Genomic DNA, 25,779 nt, shown 5'->3' with positions numbered 1-25,779 from the left:
TAAACATTTTAAACTTTAAAACCAAGATCTTCAAGTATTTGTTTTTTTAACATCGTATTAGATTAGATTAAGATGTTAAAAGATTACTTGATATCTCAAGTATTATTGAATAAAAAATCAAAATGTTCAAAGCTTGAGTAACTTCGTTTATGTTTCGTTTGTTTATATAAATAAAACTAATATATTTCGGGTAATACACAACATATTGATTTCATTAAATTTATTTTCATATGCAATTCAAAAAAAATTATATATTTCGGGTAATATCCGAATTACCCAAATCCGACCCACTACTCGAATTTAATTTAGGTCGAATAACAGGTATTTTTTTTAACATGAAAAATCTGAATTACCCGAAACCCAAATAATTACCTGATCAACACCTCTACACCAACCCGTGATCGCCCAACCCCTGACACACGATTACGCTAAACCATTAAACCATCCTCTTTCGTATTACCACAATCCAACGACTCCATGCAACTTTATTAATTGATTGACATGATGTTTAGGTTGCAAAAGGAAAATTAATGAATTCAACCATTCTGAATACCCTACACAGTTCAAAGATGTTGAAGTTTTCTGTCACGTGGCATGAACAGATTGGTTCTCTGTAAGTGAAAATTCTGAGATTTTGAAATAAAACCAGTATTATGAATTATCTAATTTTCCTGGAAATTCATGTAAAAGTGACCAAAGTGGTGTGGGTGAACATAGAAAGTCATCAGCACATACTTCTATTTTATATATTTCTTCTCTAAAATCTGTATTTCATTTTTACAGGATGACAATCCACACGTACTTATAGCGTTGACATGGAATATTTTAGTCTAATTGGTTTGGTGTTCGAGTTTTTCATTTAGAGTGTTCTAAAAAAAAAATTATTGAAAAAGTTTTTAAAGAATAACTTTTTGTTAAACATATTTATTAAGATGAAAAATAAAGTCAAATCGAAGGCTCTATTTTGATTTGAATTTTCATAATTTTAGATATTTTTATTCTTTCTTGAACGAGTTGGCAATAGAGTGATAGACTTTTCCATGCTTTCATTATATTCATAAATTGTTTTTATTTTTTTTTAGACGAGTTGACAATAGACTTCTTCCTGCTTTCGTTCTTTTCAAAACTTCCTCTTTCTAATTCATTCTTCATCAACTCCTTTCTTTCTACCCCAACCACCATGAAACCCAGTCTACCCCGGAGCTCAGCCCCCTTCGTCTTCACTGTGATTCTCTCCTTCGGTGTCCATTTCCCAACCATCTGGTGCCAAGAAACCCAGCGACCATTTGATATTTGTGGCGAATCGGTCAATTGTGGAGCAATTACAGTAGAGTACCCATTTTGGGGGTTAAATCGTCCGGCATACTGCGGCCACCCTGGTTTTCAGCTAATCTGCCCATCGAATGTTCCCCTACTCAATTACGAATCAGTAAACTACCGAGTTTTGCGTTCGGATACCAGTACACAGACGATCACCATCGCTAGAAACGATCTCCGGGAAAGCATTTGCCCTCGATTTCTATACAACACCTCCTACAACTCGACGCTGTTCAACGGCGACAATTTTGACCGGCGGAATGTGTCTTTGTACTACAATTGCAATACTAGTAGTACAGTGATACCTTTGAGCGCTAATTACAGATTTAACTGTAATGTGAATGAGAGCCAAAGTGACGGTTATTTCATAACAACTGATCAGCTAATCCCCAGCGTGGCTAATTTCTTGGATCAGTGTCAAAATCGCATCCATGTACCGGTGAATCAATCTTCAGCAGATCGATTAGCGACAGCGATTGCTACAACAGATGATCTGAGGTCAGGTTTGACGGCCGGTTTCCAGCTACAGTGGACGGCGAATAACAATGAATGTGATCGGTGTATTCGGTCGGATGGTCAATGTGGGTCAAACTCAGCGTCGCCTGATTTGTTTGCTTGCTACTGTGCTAATGGAAATTTCTCGTTAACTTGTAACAATTCGGATGGAGGTGGAGGTAAGTGATTTAGTACTATTCAAATTTGTTTTGATTTATATAGTAAGCACACTATATTAAAAAAAATCAAAAAAACAAATAACATATAACAAACATTAATACATGGCATTAATGATATATTAATTTAGGAAGTTGTTTTTTAATAGATTAGAAAGTCTCACGCAATAAAAAATCTTTATAAAATGACTTTTTCTCGTAAGTTTTTATATGTAATATATAAAGTTATAATATATTATTTTTAGTAGTTTTTTTTAGATTATAATTCACAAATATTTTTTATCTTATTTTATTTTAGAGAGTTGGCTAATACTTAGAGCATGTTTGGGATTTCTTTTAAAACAACTTTTACCCTTTTAATTTTCTAAAAAGTTAAACAAATATATCAAAAGATGTTTGTGTGATAAAAAAGATCTTTTAAAATGAGGTTTTGTGTAGAAAGAAAAGTTAGTGTTTCAAAAATCACAAAATTCTATTTTATGTAACTTTTGGGAATTTTTGACTTTTATTAAAAAAAAAATACAAACACATTTTAAAGATTTTCTTTTAAAAAAATGCATTAGCTAAAAAGTCATTTTACAAAAATGGCTTTTAACATTAAAAAATAATCTCAAACACCTGCTTAAGGTATATATATATATATATATATATATATATATATATATATATATATATATATATATATATATATATATATATATATATATATATATATATCTTTCTAAACTATCTTTACTCTTGAAAATAGATCATATTTGAATTTATTTTGGATTATTCAAATCTATATCTTAAAAATCGAAATCAATTTGGATTTATTTGATTGGATCAATCGTTTATTCAAAAACACATCCTTGTATATTAAATTAATGACAAAATTGCAAGAATAGTCCATGTGGTTAGCTAAAAATTATCGTTTTAATCCAAAGAGGTTTGGACTATAATCAAAGATTCAAAGTTTTCATTTTATTACGAGTTTAGTCCAACTTATTTAGAAATTTTTTATAATGATGATTTTTCTCTTACTTTATTTTTTAAATTTCTTTTTTACTTTTATTAATTACTTTTTCCATTTTCTTATTTTTTTCTAATTATTAGATTTTTTTTAAAAGAAAACAAGAAAATAAAAATAAAAGTTAATCATACCCCTACTACCACACTCACCCATTGTATTTCTAAAATACATCCAATCTATATCTCTCACTCCATTGTGTTACCGGAAACCATCGCCAACGGCAGGAAACCACTGACACCGCCGAACATCGTCTACACCTATTGGAAACCACCACGCACGGTGCCACCCTCTTTTAATTTCTTTTATTTTGTTGGTTCAATTGGAACATCGTCTACACCTATTTACCTTTTCTATATATTTGTCTCTATTTTGTTGTTACAATTGTCGGAGCTGTCAAAATGCTCGTTAGAAGAAGTGAGGGTTTCAGATCTACCGTTAGAAAACCCTAATCGGCTGGTGGTGGTGGTCGCATTTACAAATCAAGGAAATTCAGAAAACAAAGGGCTCTCCCTCTCTTTCTCTCTCTCTCTCTCTCTCTCTCTCTCTCTCTCCCTCTCTCTCTCTCTCTCTATATATATATATATATATATATATATATATATATATATATATATATATATATATGTGTGTGTGTGTGTGTGTGTGTGTGTGCGCGCGCGTGTGTGTGTACGTGTGTGTATGTGTTTTCCAGCTTTGTTCTTGACGTGGCCATCGTCTTTATCGTTTGGGAGGGAGGAGAGCGCTGCCACCTCCTGTAAATCGACTTCACCGAAAACCACTTTGGATTCCACCTCGATCGACGACATCAGGTTCCATTGCTACCTTACGTGGTTTAGATATGTTCGTCGCCAAAGTTAGTGGGGAGCTTTAGAGATGGTGGTCGAGTTCTTTGTTGGGGAGCCGATCCATGTTGCCACCATCAGCCTTGTAGATCGTCGACAATGTAAATTGTTTGTATTCTAGATCTACAACAATGAGATCTTCAAACAAGACCGACAAGAAGGGTTTCTATATCAAAACTCCAACAAAATCAAAAAGAAATGTTTCAACATCCGGTGTAGGCAACATTGGAGAAAGAGAGAGACGGTGGAGAGGAAAAAAGACATACTGGATAGAGAATGGCAGTTATGGTGGCGGTTTCCGACTGGTGTTGGTGTTTTTTTGAAGGTCGTCCAATGAGAAGGGTGATGGTCCGGTAATGTGCAAGTTTAGAGTTTCAATGTTCTTCATCTGTAATGTGTATATATATATATATATATATATATATATATATATATATATATATATATATATATATAGAGAGAGAGAGAGAGAGAGAGAAGGAATGGGGTGTGGAATAAACAATCAATAGTTTTTCTCTTAGTTATTCTAATATAAAAATTGAATAAGAAATTAATAAAAATAATAATAAAAAACTGAAAGAAAAAGTAAGGGAAAATTGTCATAATAAAAAAGTTCAATATAAGTTGTATAAAACTCGCAACAAAGTGAAAATCTTGGACCTTTGATGATAATCCAAAATTTTTAAACCAAAATTACCGTTTTCAGCTAACTACGAAGAACAGTTTTGCATTTACATCAAAAAATAATCATTAGAATGTTAACATTAAGTCGAGGTAAATGTTTTAGATATATATTGAAATGACACATTGATAATTAGTAAATATGTATTTTTAAGAAAATCAAGAAGTTTAAAATTTTATCTTTTAATTTTAACATAAATTTTCAAATATGCATTCAAAATGACTCTTCTAAAAGTATCACAAAAAAACTATGTGTACATGCTAAATATGGATGCATATATATTATTTTCCAATGTATATATGGGCTCATATAAAAACTATGGAAATCATGGAAAAACTCTAATATTTTCCGTCAATTTATTGTTTTTTTTTTTTTTAACAAAAAATCCGATTATTTTATATTTTGTCCTTAACGAAATATTCTTGATTTTTTTCAAAAGAAAATAACAAGTTATCGGAGATTTCCTTAAAAACTATCGTAGCATGCACATTTGAAATTCGGTTGAAAAAATCATTATGCTATAATATGGATGTGATCTATTGTGTGGTCGTAAGAATATTTATGAGGCAATGGATGGAAAAAGAAAATAATGGGTTACGATCTCAGGGTCCATATTATTAATATGGAATAACATGTACCACATAATTACCTACATTTCATTAAAAAGGTATTTTAGTTAATTAAACTTGATTTAAATAAGGAAATTCATATTTTAAGTTATAATTAATTTCTTAATTGAAAAAATCTGATTTTTTAAAATTAATTCAATTTCAAATTTAACATGATGTTTAATTAGATTGATTTGTATTTTTAAAGAATAGGGATTCATCGAGATAATTTTTTAGCACTAATATAATATTGGAAAATGCATATGCACTTATTTTTTTCGATTTTGTTTCTAGTTTTTGAATTCAATGTTCACAAAAATTCATTTATACATGTATTCTTTAATAAATTAATATCATTATTATAGAATGATTGTGTTTTTTCTCAATGTTTATATATATACTAGTTGAAATCTTTGCAAATATATGTTTTTTTAAATATAACAATAATGTTGATATTAAATTTGATATAATAACTCATATGGTAAGTTCATATAATATATTAATTATTTGAATTATATGATAATATATACATCTATTGAAATTGCATATTCTCAACCGTTTGAATGACCTCTATCTGTCAGTTACTCATGAATAAAATTAAATATAATATATGGTTTAATGTTATTTATATTAGTTATTATTGTTAATTAATTTTTAAAATATATTTACTTAACGTTTTAATTTTTATCATTGCAAATACTTAAACATCAAACATTGTTTTTTGTTTTTAAAGGTAACAATATAATTATTTATATAGAGTTATTTTTAAATATTGTTATTGTAAATTATTTTAACTTATTTATTTGAAAACTTTAACAATTATAAAACTATATTTAGGAAATATTTTAGTTAAAAATATATTACAATTTAGTTTTTGCATTTAACACTATAATTTATCACTTTTAAGTATTCACAAATTATTCCTTGGGTTTTTTAAATTGAACTAAATTTTATATTTAAGTTGACCCAATAATGTTATATTTAAATTAATATTTTTAGTATTTTATCCAAACTGTTCAAAAGTTATGACTTTAAACTAATAATGGTTTATATACAACAGCATATTAAATCTAATAAATTAAGTCTATTATGTTAAAAGTTAAAGACATAAATTTATAAGTAGAAGTAAATATATTATTTTAATATTGAAAATTTAGTTTATTTATGATTACACTTTAGGTTTGATATTTATTTAACCTTAATAACCAACTTATAAACATTATTAGAAAGATACTACAATTAATCACTTTTAACTAGTTACAAAATATTATTTGGTTGTTTAAGTTGAACTAAAGTTTATATCTAAGTTGACCCTATAGTGTTATATTTAAATTAACAATTTAAGTATGTATCCAAACCGTTCATAAGTTATAGCTTTAAAATTATAATGGTTTACATACAACAATATATTAAAACTAATAAATTAAGTATAATATGTTAAAAGTTAAAGATAACTTTATAAGTAGAAGTAAATATATTATTTTAATAATAAAATTTAGTTTATATATGATTACACTTTAGGTTTAATACTCATTTAACCTTATTAACTAACTTATAATCATTATTAGAAAGAAATTGAAAAGTCATGAAAGTTTCAAATGAATATGGTGAAAGGAAAAATATTTCCTTTACAAGTATACTAGGCGAATGGTCGTGCGTTGCTTAGAAGCACCTATATAGTTTAAGTCTGTACAAATATATGTTTATTTTTTAATATAACAATAACTTTGTTGTTAAATTTGATATAATAATTCGTATACTAAATTGATATGATATTTGACTATTTTGAATTATATGATAATATATACATCTATTATAACTTTATAATCTCAATCGTTTGAACAACCTTTACCCGCGAGTTACACATGAATAAAAGTAAATATAATATATGGTTTAATGTTATTTATAATTATTGTTATTGTTAATTAATTTTTTAAAATTTATTTGCTTAATGTTTAAATTTTATCATTATTATTTAAAATAAATAACATTGTTTTTTGATTTTAAAGGTAACAATATAATCATTTATATAGAGTTCTTTTTAACTATTGTTATTGTAAGTTTTTTAAAGCTACTTATTTGAAAATTTTTAACAATTATAAAAATATCTTTAGGAAATATTTTACTTAAATTGAGATTATAATTTAGTTTTTTGAATTATCACTATAATTTATCATTTTTAACTATTTAAAAAATATTCTTTGGTTTTTTAAGTGGAACTAAAATTTATATTTAAGTTGACATTGTAATGTTATATTTAAATTAATAATTTAAGTATTTTATACAAATTGTTCCAAAATTGTATCTTTAAAATGATAATGGTTTATATCCAACAATATATTAAAACTAATAAATTAATATAATATGTTAAAAGTTAAAAAACATAACTTTATAAGTAGAAGTAAAGATATTATTTTAATATTAAAATTTAGTTTATATATGATTACACTTTTGGTTTGATATTTATTTAACCTAATTAACTAAATTATAATTATTATTAGAAGGAAATTGAAAAGTTATGGGAGTTTCAAATGATTGCGGTGAAGGGAAATAATGCATGAGAGTTTCAAATTAATGTGGTGAAAGAAAAAATCTTTAATTTATAAGTATAGTAGACGAATTCTCGCGCATTGCACAGCGAAGATTAAAAATATATTGTTAAAATATTGAAAAATATATGTTTAAAATTGTTATGTTATTGACATTAACTTTCAGATAATATTTTTACACTAATTTCTCTCTCTCTTTCTATATATATATATATATATATATATATATATATATATATATATATATATATATATATATATATATATATATATATATATATATCAATTATTTTGAACAATAATATTCATTGACATCAACCCACATTCCTCATTAATAGAATTAAATATAATTATATATTTAGTATTATTTTTAACAATTATTATTATTGATTAATTATATTTTTACTTATTCGATCATTTTCTAATTTCAATAATGATGTTCATTTAAAATGCAATTTATTTATAGCTAAATGTAATTTATAATTTGATGTTATTATCATTTACAATTGCTATTCATTAATTTTAAACCACTTATTATTAATAATAAGTTAAAGAAGACTTTTAAGAAACACTTAATATTATTATTAAAATGTGAAACATATACTAAATAATAAAGTGATAAGATAGACAATTTGCATTTCAAAAGAGACTTAATATGACATATCCATGTAATTTGATTTTATTATTTATAATTATTGCTTATTAATTTTAAACCACTTGTTATTTTTAATAAGTGAAAGAAACTTTTAAAAAACTCTTATTATTATAATTAAAATGTTATACATATATTAAAATATAAAGTGATAGTATAGACAATTTGCATTTTAAAAAATGCTTGCATAGATAATATGACATATCCATGATTTTTAAGTAATTATTGTTTTGAAGCAACATGAACATACAAACATGTATACAATAGTTAATTAAATATTATATATCACCTTCGATACCATATAATCGATAACATGAATCTAATCTAATTTACATTAAAATTTCAACCACAACATACAACGATATTCTTAAAAGAATACCTAAATCAAGAAAATACAAAAAAGAATTAGTAAATAACAAACTTACAAATTAAAAACTTCAACATAATAACATGACATAAAAAATTGTTCAAAGCCCTCAAACCAACACAAAAAACTTTAAACTTGTTTTCTTTGTGAATTTCGTATTTGTTTGTATTTGTGTGTCTACTAAAAAAGATTGATATTTTTATAGTAGAGTATCCATTAATTGTTTATTAAATATATTATATAAGTTATAAAACCTTTGAATTGCTAATCTTTATTAATAGATTTTTGAGTGGTATTCATTAAAATAGTAGGTTTCAAATGCATGAGGTATTTGCAAATTTTTATAGGGTTTTAAATGCATGAGGTTCAAGGAAAAATGACAGCTTTATAGGTATGTACTAGGCGAATGCTCTCGCGTTGCGCAGAAACACCTATATAATTGAAGTCTTTATAAATATATGTTTTTTTAATATAACAATAACGTTGTTGTTAATTTTGATTTAATAATTTGTATACTAAATTGATATAATATATTGGTTATTTTGAATTATATGATAATATATACATCTATTATAACTTAATAATCTCAATCTTTTGAATGACTTCTACCCACGAGTTATACATGAATAAAATTAAACATAATATATGGTTTGATGTTATTTATAGTTTTTATTATTGTTAATTATGTTTTTTAATTTATTTGCTTAATGTTTTAATTTCAATCATTATAATTATTTAAAACATCAAACATTATTTTCTGATTTTAAAGGTAACAACATAATCATTTTATATAGAGTTATTTTTAACTATTATTATAAGTTATTTTAAGCTACTTGTTTGAAAACATTTAACGATTACAAAAATATCTTTAGGAAGTATTTTAGTTAAATTGATATTAGAATTTAGTTTTTTGTATTTATCACTACAATTTATCACTTTTAACTTTTTAAGTTAACAATTTAAGTATTTTATCCACATTGTTAAAAGTTGTAACTTTAAACTGATAATGGTTTACATATAACAACATGTTAAATCTAATAAATTAAGTATAATATGTTAAAAGTTAAAGACATAATTTTATACGTAGAAGTAAATATATTATTTTAAAACTGAAATTTAGTTTATTTATGATGACAGTTTAGGTTTATATTTATTTAACCTTATTAATCAACTTATAATCATTATTAGAAAGACACTATAATTTATCACTTTTAACTATTTACAAAATATTCTTTGGGTTGTTTAAGTTAAACTAAAATTTGTATTTATGTTTACATTGTAATGTTATATGTTTAAATTAATAATTTAAGTATTTTATACAAATTGTTCCAAAATTATATCTTTAAAATGATAATTGTTTACATCCAACAATATATTAAAACTAATAAATTAAGTATTATATGTTAAAAGTTAAAAAATATAACTTTATAAGTGGAAGTAAATATATTATTTTAATATTGAAATTTAGTTTATGTATGATTATACTTTAGATTTGATATTTATTTAACCTAATTAACCAAACTATAATTATTATTACAAAGAAATTGAAAAGTCATGGTAGTTTCAAATGAATGTGGTGAAAGGAAAATATATATTGGAGTTTCAAATGAACGTGATGAAAGGAAAAATGCTAGCTTTATAAGTATATAATGATCATATTGACTAGGAGAATACATGCGCGTTGTTCTTTTTCAACACATCAAACATTTTTTTTTACTTTAGCTCTATGGCCATCAGCACATACGACAACCATCCCTAGTGGCATTGGATGGTAAGTACGGAAGCTCTCTCGTTCCCCACAAACATGCACAGTGGCTCTAGTGTCTACGAACCATCCTCGAGCATAAATTGCTCAGATAAGCAAAGAGATCATGAAAATCTCTCAAAGGTTCACACTTGTCACCATATCAGTCACTTTCTCGACTGCATGTGCAACCAGTCCTGATTTGCGATCTTTGCATTCTCTAACATAATACCCAATCTCTTCACATACGTGGCAAGGTCTGGCCCTCTTTGGCTTTTAGTTAGGAATATGATGACTTGGTTTCTTGAAACTTTGTTTCTGGGGTCCCAAGTTCTTCTTGTTCTGTCCCTCGGACTTGCCTTTGTGACTAGAACCCCCAGCTGACACGTGATGCACACTCGATCCAACTTTACCACGCTTATCCCTAATGCAAGTTTCCTCCTCAATGTGAAGGTGTTTCATCAGATCATCCAAGGAGTAGTCCTCAGATTTATGCATCATTCTCTTAGAGAAAATTTTCCACGAGGGTGGCAGTTTTGCGATAATCTCACTAACATGAAAGAGTTCTAGAATAGAGATGGAGAGTGTGTTCAACTTGTTGACCATGACTTGGAGTTCATGCACTTGCTCCATGATTGATTTTTCATCAACAATTTGAAACTCTAGGTACTTAAACACAAGGTATTTGTTGGTACCTTCCTCATGTGCCTTGTACTTGAGTTCCAACGCATTCCATAGCTCTCTTGGATCTTTAACCGGCACGTAAAGATCATAGATCCAGTAATACATGGATTTCTTGATGTGACCCACACACAGTTCCTCAAACTCTCTACGCAGAGCCCTTTTCTTTTCTAGTTCTGTGATGACCGTTGGGTCCATAGTTTTCCCTTTCTCGGGAAATGGATTAGTAGGAATGGGTGCCAGATCTGGGTCCAACACAAAGTACTAGCTTCAAAACATGAAGCATGAACTTGACCTTTTCGGCCTAATGGGTGTAGTTATAACCATCGAATTGGTCAAGTTTGGCAAACTCTTGGTTCATGAAGTGGAGGCTAGATGTAGTGTCCATAAGTCTATCGATTTATCATAATTAAAAACGTTTAAGAATGTTGTAAAATCAAACTAATAGACGTGCAAGGAAACCGATAAATAATATTGAGAATTATATGTCGATTAGTTGCAAATAATAGATCCAATTATTATTAATATGTTTTCCAAGTTTCTTCCAGAAACCAGATCTATCCTTCTCGATTAGATCTGATTATAAGAAAGGTAGAAGAAGACTGTCCTGTTGTTTGACGAAATTAAATGCAAGACAGAAAAATAAAACTGACCTGTCGATGGCTGATCTTGAACTTGAAATAACTATATGGATCAGACACATGTCCTTAAAGGTTTTACTTCGCTTCTATTGGGTGTAAGCAACAGACTAAAACCCCAGGATTTATTGCAGATCTATCGATTTTCCAACAGCACTCGAAAACGATAAACGCATAGTGAATATTCGAAAACTAGAAAAAATTCGTAGAGAGACGAAGAGAATTTCAAATTTAGAGAGCCTTTATTACAGATCCTAGAGAGCTATAATTATAGGCATTGAAACCCTAGAAGGAAAAAAAGGGGCCCACATGGGTCGACCCTTGGAAACCTTAAGGAAACGACTTACTCTCCAAGCTATCCATTTTCTAACCCTTCCAGAATATTTTGTTGTCATATCTACGAGGTGGTAGAATATTCTGCTGCCATATCTACGAAACATTAGATTATTCTGTTGCTATATCTTCCCCCACTAAAATAGGAAACTTGCCAACTTGGAAGATTACCGCTATAATTTCCATCAATATCACTATAATTTCCAACATCCCCTACTTGTGGGCTTCTGGTTGAGTGTTAGAGAGATATTGACTTAATGGTTGTAGAAACTTTTCAACAAAGTCTCTGTATTTAATAGTAAGCAAATTGAAAACGAAATCAGAAAAAACTCTTTGTTGAGCACAACAATAAAAGAAAAATTTTGTGCAAATAAGGAAAACTTTGCACAAATGTTCAAGTTTCGTGTCTGTAGGAAACATGTTATTAGATTGCTCTTCTAAGTGATTCACCTAGTAGGTGCATGCATGAAGAAGTCGATGTTGGATGTATGAATAGGAGGTAGGATTTCTTCCATTTGAACTTCATTTTACTGGTATTGCAAAATAATACAACACAATGATTTGGTAATTTATATATGTTATTTGGAGGTGTTGCGGGACATACAATACAAACATTTTTCCATAAGAGCCAACAAAACCAAGTGAGCTACTTAGTTGGACATGTTTTTTACTAAACAATGTGTTTGATAATTAATGGAAGTGGTGCTACATGTAAAAAGCAAGGGGTTCGTTAACATCACGAGTATCAAGGTCAACTTATACTATTCTCACAAGATTATCCATATTAATTGTTCGGGTGAAGTGCAACCCAAATAGACCATACCGGGTCGGGTCAAGTACATACCAATTATAGTTATGGACTTAGACATTAATCCAACATAAGGATGTTGAGAATAAATTCTGAAAGACCTCTACATAATGGTGTGGATGAGAGGATGACCAATACATTGAACAAGAGGAAAAGAACATGAGACTACATGGAGGGTTTCCTAAAATGTTTTGGGAAGATTAAGTTAGTATAAGAACTTATTTAATCAACAAAGGACCCTTACCCCCATAAGCTTCATAGTTTACGAAGTGGAATGCCACGGTCAGGAGATTTTGCTCAAATACTTGAAAGTATTTGGTTATGCCTAGTATGTCAAGATTAACGAATATTAAAAGACACAAACCTGAGGCGATGACAAAGAAGTGTGCCTTTATAGAATACATGTTGGACGACATGGGTTATCATTTTTTGCAATTACCAATTAACAAAAAAGGTTATTAGTAGCTTGGATATAGTGTTCAAAAAAGTGCCTTGTACAAGTTGAGATTATATCAAACCCCTATAGAGAAAAAAAATTAAAAGTAAGAATAAAGTTAAGTTCGGTGAAATCTTAGAAAACAATATTGTAAAACCTGTCAGTACTCCTATGATAGGTTAAAGTTCATGAATTTTTGGGAGCACATACGAACTTCGAGATGGTGGGAGTCAAGAAGCTGAAATTATTGATGAGGAAGAGACTCCTTTTTTTTTTTTTTTTGGAGATCTACTAGAGAAAGAAGAACTCCAATAAGGTATTCTTCTTCAATAAGATAATTGTTACTAATAGAGAATGGTGATATTGATGGGTTTTGGTCATAAGACATCGTATGTGCTCATACAAACCCTAATGCTTGGATCTAGGTTTCTCTATTGTACATGCTTTGAATCCAAGCCTATAAACCCTAATTCTAGCATACAAGTAATCATATTAATATGTAATTAGGTTTAAGATCATACCTTGATTGTTATGTAGCAATAACAATCCAATTCCTCCTTGAATTGACTTTGGAAGGCTTAGAGTCACAAGTGTCACTCCTCTAATGGCTTACAAACACCATAAGCAAGTGGAGAAGGTATAAAGAGAGAGGTGAGAGGTTAGAATTCGTATCTAGGACCTCTTGGGAAGGGATACACGAATTCATGACCCTAGGGGTGTTTATATAGGTGTAGAGATAGGGTTTCAGTCATTATCCTTATCTAGTTGATTATCCATTAAGCAACCAATAAGATAATCCTTGAATCCTTATCATACTCGAATTCTAAGGCTTTCCAACCTTAAATTCGTCCATCATATAAATAAGATAATCCTTACCTTATTTTGTAACTATCACATAATTACAAATCAGCCCCTCTAGTTTAATTAATTACATTTGATCACAAAACTAATTCTTAATTAATTATTGACCAATATTAATTAAACAAATATGATTTCTCCTTTAATATATTATTCTTATAACATATTAATAAATCATATTATCCTCTCTCTCTCTTTATTCATTTCTCCAATCAAGTTGCTTTGGTGAAGGCAACCCAAAAGGACCATGCACCATCGGGTCAAGTACATACCAAAATAGTTATGGACTTATACACTAATCCAACAGTCTCCCACTTGGATAAGTCTAACAACTATTCTGCGTATGACTTCAGATCCTGATCTGCAATCGTAGCTTTCCAAAGCCGCTGTCAACTCTGATCATATCAGATACGCGTGTCCTTAGATAAGGGATCATATATTCCTCCATTCTAGATATCGTATGAGATATGATTTCAAATCATTCTCTTTGTACTATATCTCGATTTCCGATTTATGACGACAGACTAATTGAACAAATCAAATTAGCCCTAGCCCGGCCGAGCATTTACGTATGTCATCACTAAACCATCGAGGGGCCCAAAGATATCGCTTTTATCCTACTTTGGATAAAAGGAACGGATAAACTTTGATACAATGCTCGCTTTCACTCACTCACCGAATTACACACAACAATATGTTTTATAACACCAAGTTACTGGTGCGTTTACATATTATCAATGTGCAACCGATCAGCAAGATACAACTCACACATCTCGGTTTCAAGAATATAAGATGTTATCGTCTCACTAATCACTCGAGATAGTGATCCAAGTGAGCGTGGGTTTAATCCAATGCTCAAATCATATTCGTAAGCACTCATGAACGTTGCAGCAAACATTTTCTTATGTCTAATACTTTTCTAGACAATCCACACACCAATTTATGATAGTCTTCATTCATATCTACTTCCAACATATGAACGACTGTGGCCCGTTTGAATAATTCGATTATTCTTAATAAACTCAATTATTCTGGAAGTCAAAACATGCAAAGTGAAACACAAGAATAATACTAATCCCATATGGCCTCAAACCTTTGAGTATAAACAAAACACATTTTATTTATCACCATATCAATTACTCATTATTTGTCGTTTCGGGTAATCAACTTTTTACTTGAATCATTACACTTGTCCTATGCTCCTAGCATGCACACAATGTTTACCTATGGTTCTTACTTTTGTGAAATAGACAAATTGAACACATTTCCAATCATTCTCATTTCACAACTCCAAATCCATTTTCTTAAGTGTAAGAATATCAAATTCTTGTTACTTAGAGAATATACTAGATTCTAACACTTTATGCAACGATCCTTTTGTAATGTCACTGCACCAAAGTCTCAAAGACTATTGCCAATGATATTACAAAGTCCTCTATCAGAGATTGTTACAAGACAATTCCTTAGATGTGATGTCTCTCTCTAAAAGTACATTCCTTTGAACATCCTTTTGCATAACAGTTTCTAATCTAGATTTTCAATATTTACTTCCCAATATAGATACATTTCCATACTTTCCATATGACAACTCATTTCTTAATAGAATCTTTTCTATTCATCATAATGTCAATATGGTCCATTAATACCATACTTCCAACTACTCACAAGCAACCAACCCTCGTCGAACTTTGGATTGTTCTTTGACAGTTGTTTAATTATTTTAGTCAAAACCGATTCTAGTCCCTTTTCCCTCTAAATGCGCTAGACATTTGGAAAATTTTAGAATGGTCAAACATTAAAGCATTTGCAATCGATCCTATACCCGAAGCGTATGGGACACGATGCACAATGTTTTATTTGCTATGTTCTCAAAATTCGAATTGTGAAGAGGAATGTCGTAATCATAATCGAAATTTTAAGAACACACTATGTACCTTTGACTAAATTTATTAACATTTCACAACCTAATCCTTTAGATTTGAAATGAAGCATAATATTCTCTCCCTTAATTATAGCAAAACAACTATACAACCCTTACGACTTTGCAAGGTATAACTCTTGTTTTTCTATAATTAATATTGCCAACTATGCAATACTTGCCTTAATAATCATACAATCATAACATTTATGCTCCCACTATCATGATGATTATTATAAAACATAACACTTATGCTCCCACTAGCTTCGACATATATTCATAAACATCTTAACTTTCAGAAAAACAATACTTATTGAATTTCTTAAGTTCATGTTTCTAATACTTAGTGCTTTGATAATCTTTTATCAAGACTTCTTGAACTTATACACTTTTGCCTTAGATAGTTCATAAGTGTGTCTTAACAATTAAGACTAATTGCCAAACCTCACAATTCAAATTATGGAAAGGGATGCCGTAACCATGATCGAATTCGAGAATGCAATTTTACAATCACTATCTTTTAAAATCTTTCTTAGCGAAAGCATTTTCTCACAATCATTTTCATGAAGGAGGAAATCTTATGACACTTAGATTTAAACGGTGTATGTGTTCCTATCCATGTGAATTTGTTAAAACCAAAGTTTACGAAAAATTCAAACTCATATGATCGAACTTTCTTAATCTTGATTTCTTGCCTTATGGTAGCACAGCTGCCCACCACGTCTTCCAAGTAGTTAAGCAGCTCACCTTTTTCCTATCAATGTACTTTCCATTGATCAAGGTCCTTTCCTTTTATGCATTCAAATGAGAACTCATAGGACTCACATGCATAATTAACTCGATTGGATTGGCACAGAAACAAAATAATATCTTCACGACAGGTTGTAAACCTCAACTCGTGTGCTAGTGATGATCGATAAGGCTTATTTGATTTGTTCTTGAAACTTTTCAAGACTATTAAGACTCCCACTGACTCCTTGACATATAAGATTCTTTTGTCAATAAACATTTCTTGACAAACAAATTTTCAAGAGTTAGTGTAGCTTGTAGCAAAACACTTCATAAATTGGTCATAGTTGGTCTTTATCTTATCCAAGACATCACAACTTTCCACATTTGATGAATGTTATAAACCTTTAATACTTTTCACTCATTGTCACAATCTTAACTTTAAGACTTGTTATTGGAACGAAGTATGATTGTCTTCTTGATTTGACCATTTCATCAATCTTTTATTCCTCTTCTTGGACATACAATTGTACCAAGACTCACTTAGAGGATCAATTGAGATATGGTTCTTAATCATTAAGACCTATCATAAAGCATAAAAGCTACTCTCCCTTCTTCTTAGAATGGAGAAACTCTTATCTTTCTGCCTACTCGATTCTTCTTATTCGTTTTGCTATTGATCTAAACCCTTTAATCAATTCAAAATTACACTTAATCTTGTAAGTGTAATCATATTTACTAAGCCTTTAGTAAATCATGACGAATATCTTTGTTACACTTATGGTGAACTCGATCAACACACAACTTTGTGTACTCGATCTCCTAGTCCTTCACTTGACACTTTGTCAATGAATTAGTCTAATTTCCAAATATGAAATTTCTCAGTCATCATGCAACCAAGTTGCGTGATTCCAAGTTTGTGTCCAATTGAAACTTGGGCGATGAGAAACTCTCCCTATTTGGTAAATTCTTGACATTTCCATAAATAACATAATTAAGAATCATATCCATTCATTGTAGAAATATGCAAACATCAATTTTCATAACGATTTCATTGCAAGGAAGTAAACAAATAAATAAGTCAAACAAAATTTATTTTATTTATAAAAGCAGTGGAAAAACATTTGTCCTTACAATGCAAAATCCATTGAAAACTATGTAAAAAATGAAGAATTTCTAACAACTCAATCATAACTATCTAAGCTCAAAATCCAATCTTCAAGTCCATGAGATCGAGATCCATCTCTTGTGATTAGATTCAGCTTGCTCTCTTATCAAGCTTCCTTTCTTTTCACCGATCCTTCAAAACATTCAAATGCAATCTTATCACATCATGTATTAAGAATCAATGAATAGGAACTTAATGGAGTTAGATAGTGGATTCTTACCTAAAGCGTAGTCATACTTTTGACTCTCCCATCTCTTAGATCTATTAGGTAGATAGGGAAACTTCGTCTCCAATGCCCCTTCTCTTGGCAATAAAAGCAAATTGACTCCTTTGGAACAACACATGGAACTACTTCAGACATCGCCTTTCTCTTATGATCAAACTTTTCGATCATTGCATGTCTTTCATTGCCATTGTCTATATCCATAGAGGTCTTGAAGGCAGATTCACCAATCAACTTTGCTTTTCTATTGCGCCAAACCATTGTTGATTCAGCAGCAATAAGCATGTAGGTGAGATCTATAAGTGTCACGTCGTGGTTCATCATATAGTACTCTCTTACGAACTCACTATACGAGTTAGGAAGTGACTGAAGAACCCAATCAACAGCCATCGCTTCACCGACAACGGATCCCATCATTCTTAATCTATCAATGTGTGACTTCATCCCTAAGACGTGTGCACACACCGACTTGCCCTCTTAATGTTCACTTGCCAAAAGGGCTTTGAGTGATATTGAACCTTTCAATTTTACAATCTTGTGGGTTAGGGAGAATAATTGGAGGAGGAGGAGGAAGTGAAGCATGAATTCTTGTTCCTCGATCGAATCGTGGAATATCATCTTCATGTGGAATGCTTGTTCCACGGGACTTGAGAAGACCATAGTTGTCGAACTTTGACATCGGGAGAAAAACGAATTCAAGTTAGTTGATTGATTGAGTCCTTGGTAAATCACCCAAATGAAATTCCAAGGCTAGGACCCAACACAAAATCCTACAACTCGGGAGAGGGATGCCGTAACCCAAATTGCAGAACATTTGAAGGTAAGTGAATGACGATTCACTAGTTTCCACCATGAAAAACGAAAAAAGAAATTTAAGTTTTAAATCTATGAAAACTCCTAGATCCTTTGAGATTCATTGAACATTTCAATGGCATGTTTAAATCTCGATATGCCTCTCTTGTTTGTGACTGGGATGCCGAGGATCACAAAGCGGGTGTGAATAACCATGCAAACTACATGGTGCCCTCACATGTTACAATCACCTATTCGATGTGCCGGTAAACCACACACGCTCCACCGAACTATGACAAACATTAAGTCGCCCTTTGCTACCTTTTCTTAGAACCATTTAGTGTGCCGGTAAACCACACACGCTCCACTAATGTCTTCGCAAGGGCACAAAGTGTAATTTCATGGAATTGCATCAATTCACTTTTGCCTAAGTAACTAAGATTGGGAATTTGAAAAACATTTAGTTACTTTGTATTTCATTATACTTATAATGGAAGGTTTCGTCCTATCCTACCCGTTCGGCTAACGACCCTCCACTAGTCAAGAGTGCGGTGGGTAAGAGTGGATACCCATTCAATCGCCATTTTATAGGCAATTTCCTTAAACACCCCTTATAGACCAGCTTCGTGAATGAGGCCTACTAACGGTAAGACTGACTTTTACTCATACATATATAGAATGTTAGACTTTTAATATTATATATAGTATAGGGTGCATTTTATACTTTTAAAATACTATGTGGTTAACTTTAACAATTACACTTTTAATTCAATTAAATGGTTAACCAAAACTTTTATGGATTTATTAAACCTCTTTTAATTATACTCCTTAATTAATTAATAAAACCATAAGGGTGTGATTTGAACTTTTCAAAACATTACTAGGGTTTTAGAATTTAACATTTCTAATTAAACTTTTAATCAACTTTTAAATTCCAAAACTTGAGGGCAAGTTTTGAAACCTTTTTCAAAACATTAGGGTTTTAACTATTTAAATTTCAAAACTCCAAAACTTTTGGGTTCAAATTTAAACTATAAAACCTAAAGGGGAAAATATGAAACCTTTCATAACAACAAGGATCAAATAACAAATAATTTTAAATTAACATTTAATCACATAATTATCCATATTTGATTTATTTAATGATTTCTTGCAAAACAATTTATCAATTTACTCAAAATAATTAATCAATTATCTTATAAGGAAACAATTATCTTGTTAATTGATAATTATCTTTAATTAGATCAAGAATATAGTCATATATATCATAAAATCGGATTTATATTGATCTAACATGATAAGGTAACTATCCAAATGCAAAAACAGCAAGAAATCCCGAGATAAGTATTATCTGACGCTCGAACTCGCCGAGTACCACACTGTACTCGCCGAGTTGAGGTCTACTCGCCGAGTACACTGTGGTACTCGCCGAGTTCCTCAGCCATAAAGCCCAAAAAATGATTTTCCAGTTATACAATGCATCAATACAATTGAAACCAAGCTAGGCTCTGATACCACTGATGGGTTTTGGTCATAAGACATCGTATGTGCTCATACAAACCCTAATGCTTGGATCTAGGTTTCTCTACTGTACATGCTTTGAATCCAAGACTATAAACCCTAATTCTAGCATACAAGTAATCATATTAATATGTAATTAGGTTTAAGATCATACCTTGATTGTTATGTAGCAATAACAATCCAATTCCTCCTTGAATTGACTTTGGAAGGCTTAGAGTCACAAGTGTCACTCCTCTAATGGCTTACAAACACCATAAGCAAGTGGAGAAGGTATAAAGAGAGAGGTGAGAGGTTAGAATTCGTATCTAGGACCTCTTGGGAAGGGATACACGAATTCATGACCCTAGGGGTGTTTATATAGGTGTAGAGATAGGGTTTCAGTTATTATCCTTATCTAGTTGATTATCCATTAAGCAACCAATAAGATAATCCTTGAATCCTTATCATACTCGAATTCTAAGGCTTTCCAACCTTAAATTCGTCCACCATATAAATAAGATAATCCTTACCTTATTTTGTAACTATCACATAATTACAAATCAGCCCCTCTAGTTTAATTAATTACATTTGATCACAAAACTAATTCTTAATTAATTATTGACCAATATTAATTAAACAAATATGATTTCTCCTTTAATATATTATTCTTATAACATATTAATAAATCATATTATCCTCTCTCTCTTTATTCATTTCTCCAATCAAGTTGCTTTGGTGAAGGCAACCCACAAGGACCATGCACCATCGGGTCAAGTACATACCAAAATAGTTATGGACTTAGACACTAATCCAACAGATATGAACTAGACCTGAAAGAAGAACATGGAAGAAGATTTGAACTTGTTTATTAAGAATCAGACTTGGTCCTTCGCCAAGCTACTAATGGTAGAGAAAGCACTATAGAACAATTGAGTTCTTTTGGGCAAAGATAAGATAAATGATAATAAGTCGTGTGAGGCTTGATTGGTGGTTAATGAGTTTCAACAAAAAATAGGGGTTGACTACAATGAGATTTCTCTCCAGTTATGATGATGAATACTATCATATTGGTCTTGGGTATTATGGCTACAGAAGATATCCATCTAGAGAAACTAGATCTAAAAACAAATTTTCTAAATGGTGACCTGGAAGAAGACATTTACATGGAATTAATAAAGAGTTTTCTCTTAGTTGGAAACAAAAATATAATGTGCAAGCTGAAGAAAGGTTTGTATGGGTTGAAGCAAGCTCCAAGATAGTGGTAATTGAGGTTGAATTGTTTCATGCAACGGAATGGGTGCAACATATGTAATATGGATAATTTTGTTTTCAGAAGATGTTTGGATCCTCATATATGATTCTTTTATTGTATGTTGATGACATGTTAAAAGCTAGATCAGACATGCATGAAATAAAAAAGTGAAAGATATAGATGTCAATAGAGTTCGAGATGAAGGACCTAGGAGATGCTAAGCATATATTGTGCATAAGTAAAGCCACATATAGAGTTGTTGGTGCTTTGAAACTTTCTCAAGCAAAGTCTATCAAAATTGTTGTGGAGAAGTTTAACATGTCAGATGATGTACGTTATGGTGTGCACCAGACCAAATATACTCATGTAGTGGGAGTTGTGACAAACTTAGTTATAATCTAGAGAGAGCATTAGGAAGTAGTCAAATGGTAGGTATGATACTTAAAAGGTACTTCTAAGGTTGCCTTATACTTTAGAAGAAAAGGGGTAGTCTTGGAAGGTTTTGTTGATGTTGATTTGGGGGTTGTGTGGATTCGAGAAAGAGGACAAATGAGCATATGTTTGCAACTAGGGGTTATAAAAATCAGTTGGATGTTTAGGTTATAAAAGAGTGTTGCTCTTTTAACTATAGAAAAAGAGTATATGAAGATTGTAGAAGAAAAAAAAGATATTATATGGTTGAAGAACTTCTTATCATAACTAGGGATGCATCATGAATATTTTGTTTTGCGTTATGAAAAACAAAGAGCATTTCACTTGGTGGATAGAATCCGGTGTTTTGACAGTAGGACACAACACATTCAAATGAGGCACCACTTTATACAAGAAGTTATAAGTGACGAGACTCTGAATCCGAAGAAAAATCCTTGGAATAAAGAATAAAACACATATGTTTAACAAGATAGTGACTACAGAGAATGTGAAGTTGTGTATGAATTCAACTGGTCTTATAGTTACTAGAGAGAGAGAGAGAGAGAGAGAGAGAGAGAGAGAAATAGATGGGGTTATAAATTGTAGAATGTTTCAGTATATTTTTTCACCAACCTCCAAGAATGAGATTGTTAAGTTGTAGAGTCTAATGGTGTCCCGATCCCAAATCAATGGGCAGCGGTCAAGGGGCAGTGCCACAAGAATATTTTTTTTTATCACATTCAACATGAAAATGTGTAATGGGCCAGATTTATCAGGCTTGACCTTATTGGTTTTCTCAGTAGAAATCAATAAATCTCTCTCTCTCTCTCTCTCTCTCTCTCTCTCTCTCCCTCTCATGTTCAATCTGCGGATGTAGCCAATCACTTTGATCATGTAAAGTATACAAATTGATCGTGTTCTTGTTTTTTTTTTTGGATTACTACTTTTATGCGAAATTGTCTAAATCGTTCGTTGAAGTGTTTAAACCCTAATACAACATCCTCACATGGAAGGGGGGGGGGGGGGGGGTACTTACCAATCTTTGTTTTACTTGTCCCTCAATATAAAGACTCATTCACACACGCTTTACTTTGCTAATTTTCCTTCATACCTTTTTACCTTTAGATTATTTCAATTTTAATCTCCATCAATATAAGTTCAACTAAGATCAATGTTACTTTTTTTCTCAAACAGCATCCAAGGGAGCTGCAAGGAAGCTTATAATTGGTAAGTAGACAAGGTTTTCTTATTATTTATCCAAGCACACAATTTTGAAAAGTTTTACTATGAATATACAATTGTACCTCCCTTTTCGTTGTATAATAAGATAAATGATACTAGATTTTTTAGATGCATTTAATGATCGTGGAAAACTATGTGCAGGTATTTCATGCAGCGTTGTTGGAATCTTATTCGTGGTGTTTGTCATTCTATATAGAAAAAAGAGGTTATGGGAATCTCTAGGTGCTCTTCGGCTAAATGGAAAATCTAATTTTCTGGTAAGGATCTCAATATATATATATATATATATATATATATATATATATATATATATATATATATATATATATATATATATATATATATATATGTTAAAGTTTCTACATAATATTATCCCAATTCCCTAACATAAGGTTACATTGGGTATGGACAACAGGGAACCACCAGAAATCATCAAATAGAAATATTCATAAGGAACTATGGGACTATGGCCCCAAATAGATTCAAGTACTCACAAATCAAGAAAATGACAAACTCGTTCCATGACAAACTGGGGCAAGGAGGATTTGGAAGTGTCTACAAAGGACAAATGTCTGATGGGCAACTAATTGCAGTAAAGCTCTTGGGTAATGCCATTGGAGATGGGAATGATTTCATTAATGAAGTTGCTAGCATTGGTAGAACTTCTCATGTCAACATAGTGAAATTGTTAGGATTTTGCTTTGATGGAAAAAAAAGAGCCCTCATGTATGAGTTTATGCCAAATGGATCTTTAGATAAGTTTCTTCGTGGTGATGGATCTCATTTAGACTGGAACACATTATTTCAAATTGCAAAAGGGATTGCAAGAGGTTTGGAGTACCTACATCAAGATTGTAACACAAGGATTGTGCACTTTGACATAAAGCCTCACAACATTCTATTGGATGAAGAATTTGTCCCAAAAATATCTGATTTCGGATTGGCTAAGTTGTGGAAGAGGAAGGAGAGTATTGTATCTGTAACTGGTGCAAGAGGTACCGCTGGATACATGGCCCCTGAAGTATTTTTCAAGAGTCTTGGAGGGGCATCTCACAAATCAGATGTATATAGCTATGGGATGATGGTTCTTGAAATGACAGGTGCACGTAAAAAGAACAACTCTAACGACACAAGCATGAGTGAAGCATATTTCCCGGATTGGATATACAAGAAAGTAGAAAGTGGTGATAATCTAGGGGTTGATGGGGTGACAACCGAAGAAGAAGAGGAATTATCTAGGAAGTTAGTGATGGTAAGCCTGTGGTGCATCCAGTCTGATCCATCAGATCGACCATCTATAAGTAAAGTTGTGGAGATGTTGGAAGGAAGCTTTCAGTCATTACAAGTTCCACCTAGACATTTCTGGTCATCTCCCCCAAGGCATGCCGAAGGACATTCTCCATCAGCCTCACATAATATGAGCAGCGAGGGAATATTAAAAATGCAGGCTACCGAAGAAGAATTATCTTCATGACTCTCACAAAATATTTTTTTTTGAAGTGATATTGACAAATATTAATTCTATTCAAAGACATCTCTCATGAATTTTGTGTATACCAGCCAAAATCAGCTACAACAAAGTGTAGATGTAATCCATGCTTTCTTTTGGTTTTTAATGCATTGCTATTAAAAAACTAACACGGGACAATGTTGAAACTTGAAAGCACTATCACTAGTATAGAAGAGGTTATCAGTTGTACAGAAGAGGTTTAATGATGTGGTTAATCTTATTTGTTGATGCAGTATCAAACCACCAACAAATATAGCGTCAAAAAATAATATTATTTGTTGATGCAGTCACACATCGGCCATCGCATTAGAAAATGCTATAAACCGCCAAATAAAATATCCAAGTAAAAAATTACGAATAGCAACCAAAAAATGAGAACCACCCTATTAAACAATTGCACCAAAATGTAAACCCACTCTATTAATATATCGCACTAAAAAATGGGAACCCGCCTTAACAAATATGCTTAAAGATCTTTTTTAATACGTTTCTCTTATTTTTGATGCTACAGATATCACACCAAGAATGGGAACCTAATTTATTAATATATCGCACCAAAAAAATGAAAACGCATTATTAAAACAATGACATCAAAAAGATGAAAAACACATCATTAAAACAATGCCAAAAACACATTATTAAAACAATGTCACCAAAATATGAGAGTCCCATCGTCATACAAAAAACCAATAATTTTTAATTATATGTTTGGTTACAATAAAGCCCAACCATCCTTTAAAATAACACTTTAATACTACAAAAGTTCCTAATTCTTATAGAGTTCTTTTCCAACCATCATTCGTGAGTCAATTAAACGCGACATCATTTCTAAGACC

General features: G+C 30.9%; 1 protein-coding gene across 1 annotated transcript; it reads left to right on the top strand.

The window, feature by feature from the left end:
• The first annotated feature begins 1,094 nt into the window (after nucleotides 1-1,094).
• Nucleotides 1,095-25,111, top strand: LOC145043747 (LEAF RUST 10 DISEASE-RESISTANCE LOCUS RECEPTOR-LIKE PROTEIN KINASE-like 2.4). Its single transcript, XM_078992492.1, has 4 exons — nucleotides 1,095-1,991; nucleotides 23,386-23,418; nucleotides 23,575-23,690; nucleotides 23,849-25,111. The coding sequence occupies exons 1-4, from the start codon at nucleotides 1,181-1,183 to the stop codon at nucleotides 24,905-24,907; spliced, it is 2,019 nt and encodes a 672-aa protein (XP_078848618.1). The 5' UTR covers nucleotides 1,095-1,180; the 3' UTR covers nucleotides 24,908-25,111.
• Nucleotides 25,112-25,779: the final 668 nt, after the last annotated feature.

Source organism: Lactuca saligna, chromosome 4 (assembly GCF_052625555.1).
Source record: "Lactuca saligna cultivar CGN05327 chromosome 4, ASM5262555v1, whole genome shotgun sequence".
NCBI classification, from domain to species: domain Eukaryota; kingdom Viridiplantae; phylum Streptophyta; class Magnoliopsida; order Asterales; family Asteraceae; genus Lactuca; species Lactuca saligna.
Note: the sequence above shows the minus strand (reverse complement) of the source record. Positions and strands in the feature narration are given on the sequence as shown.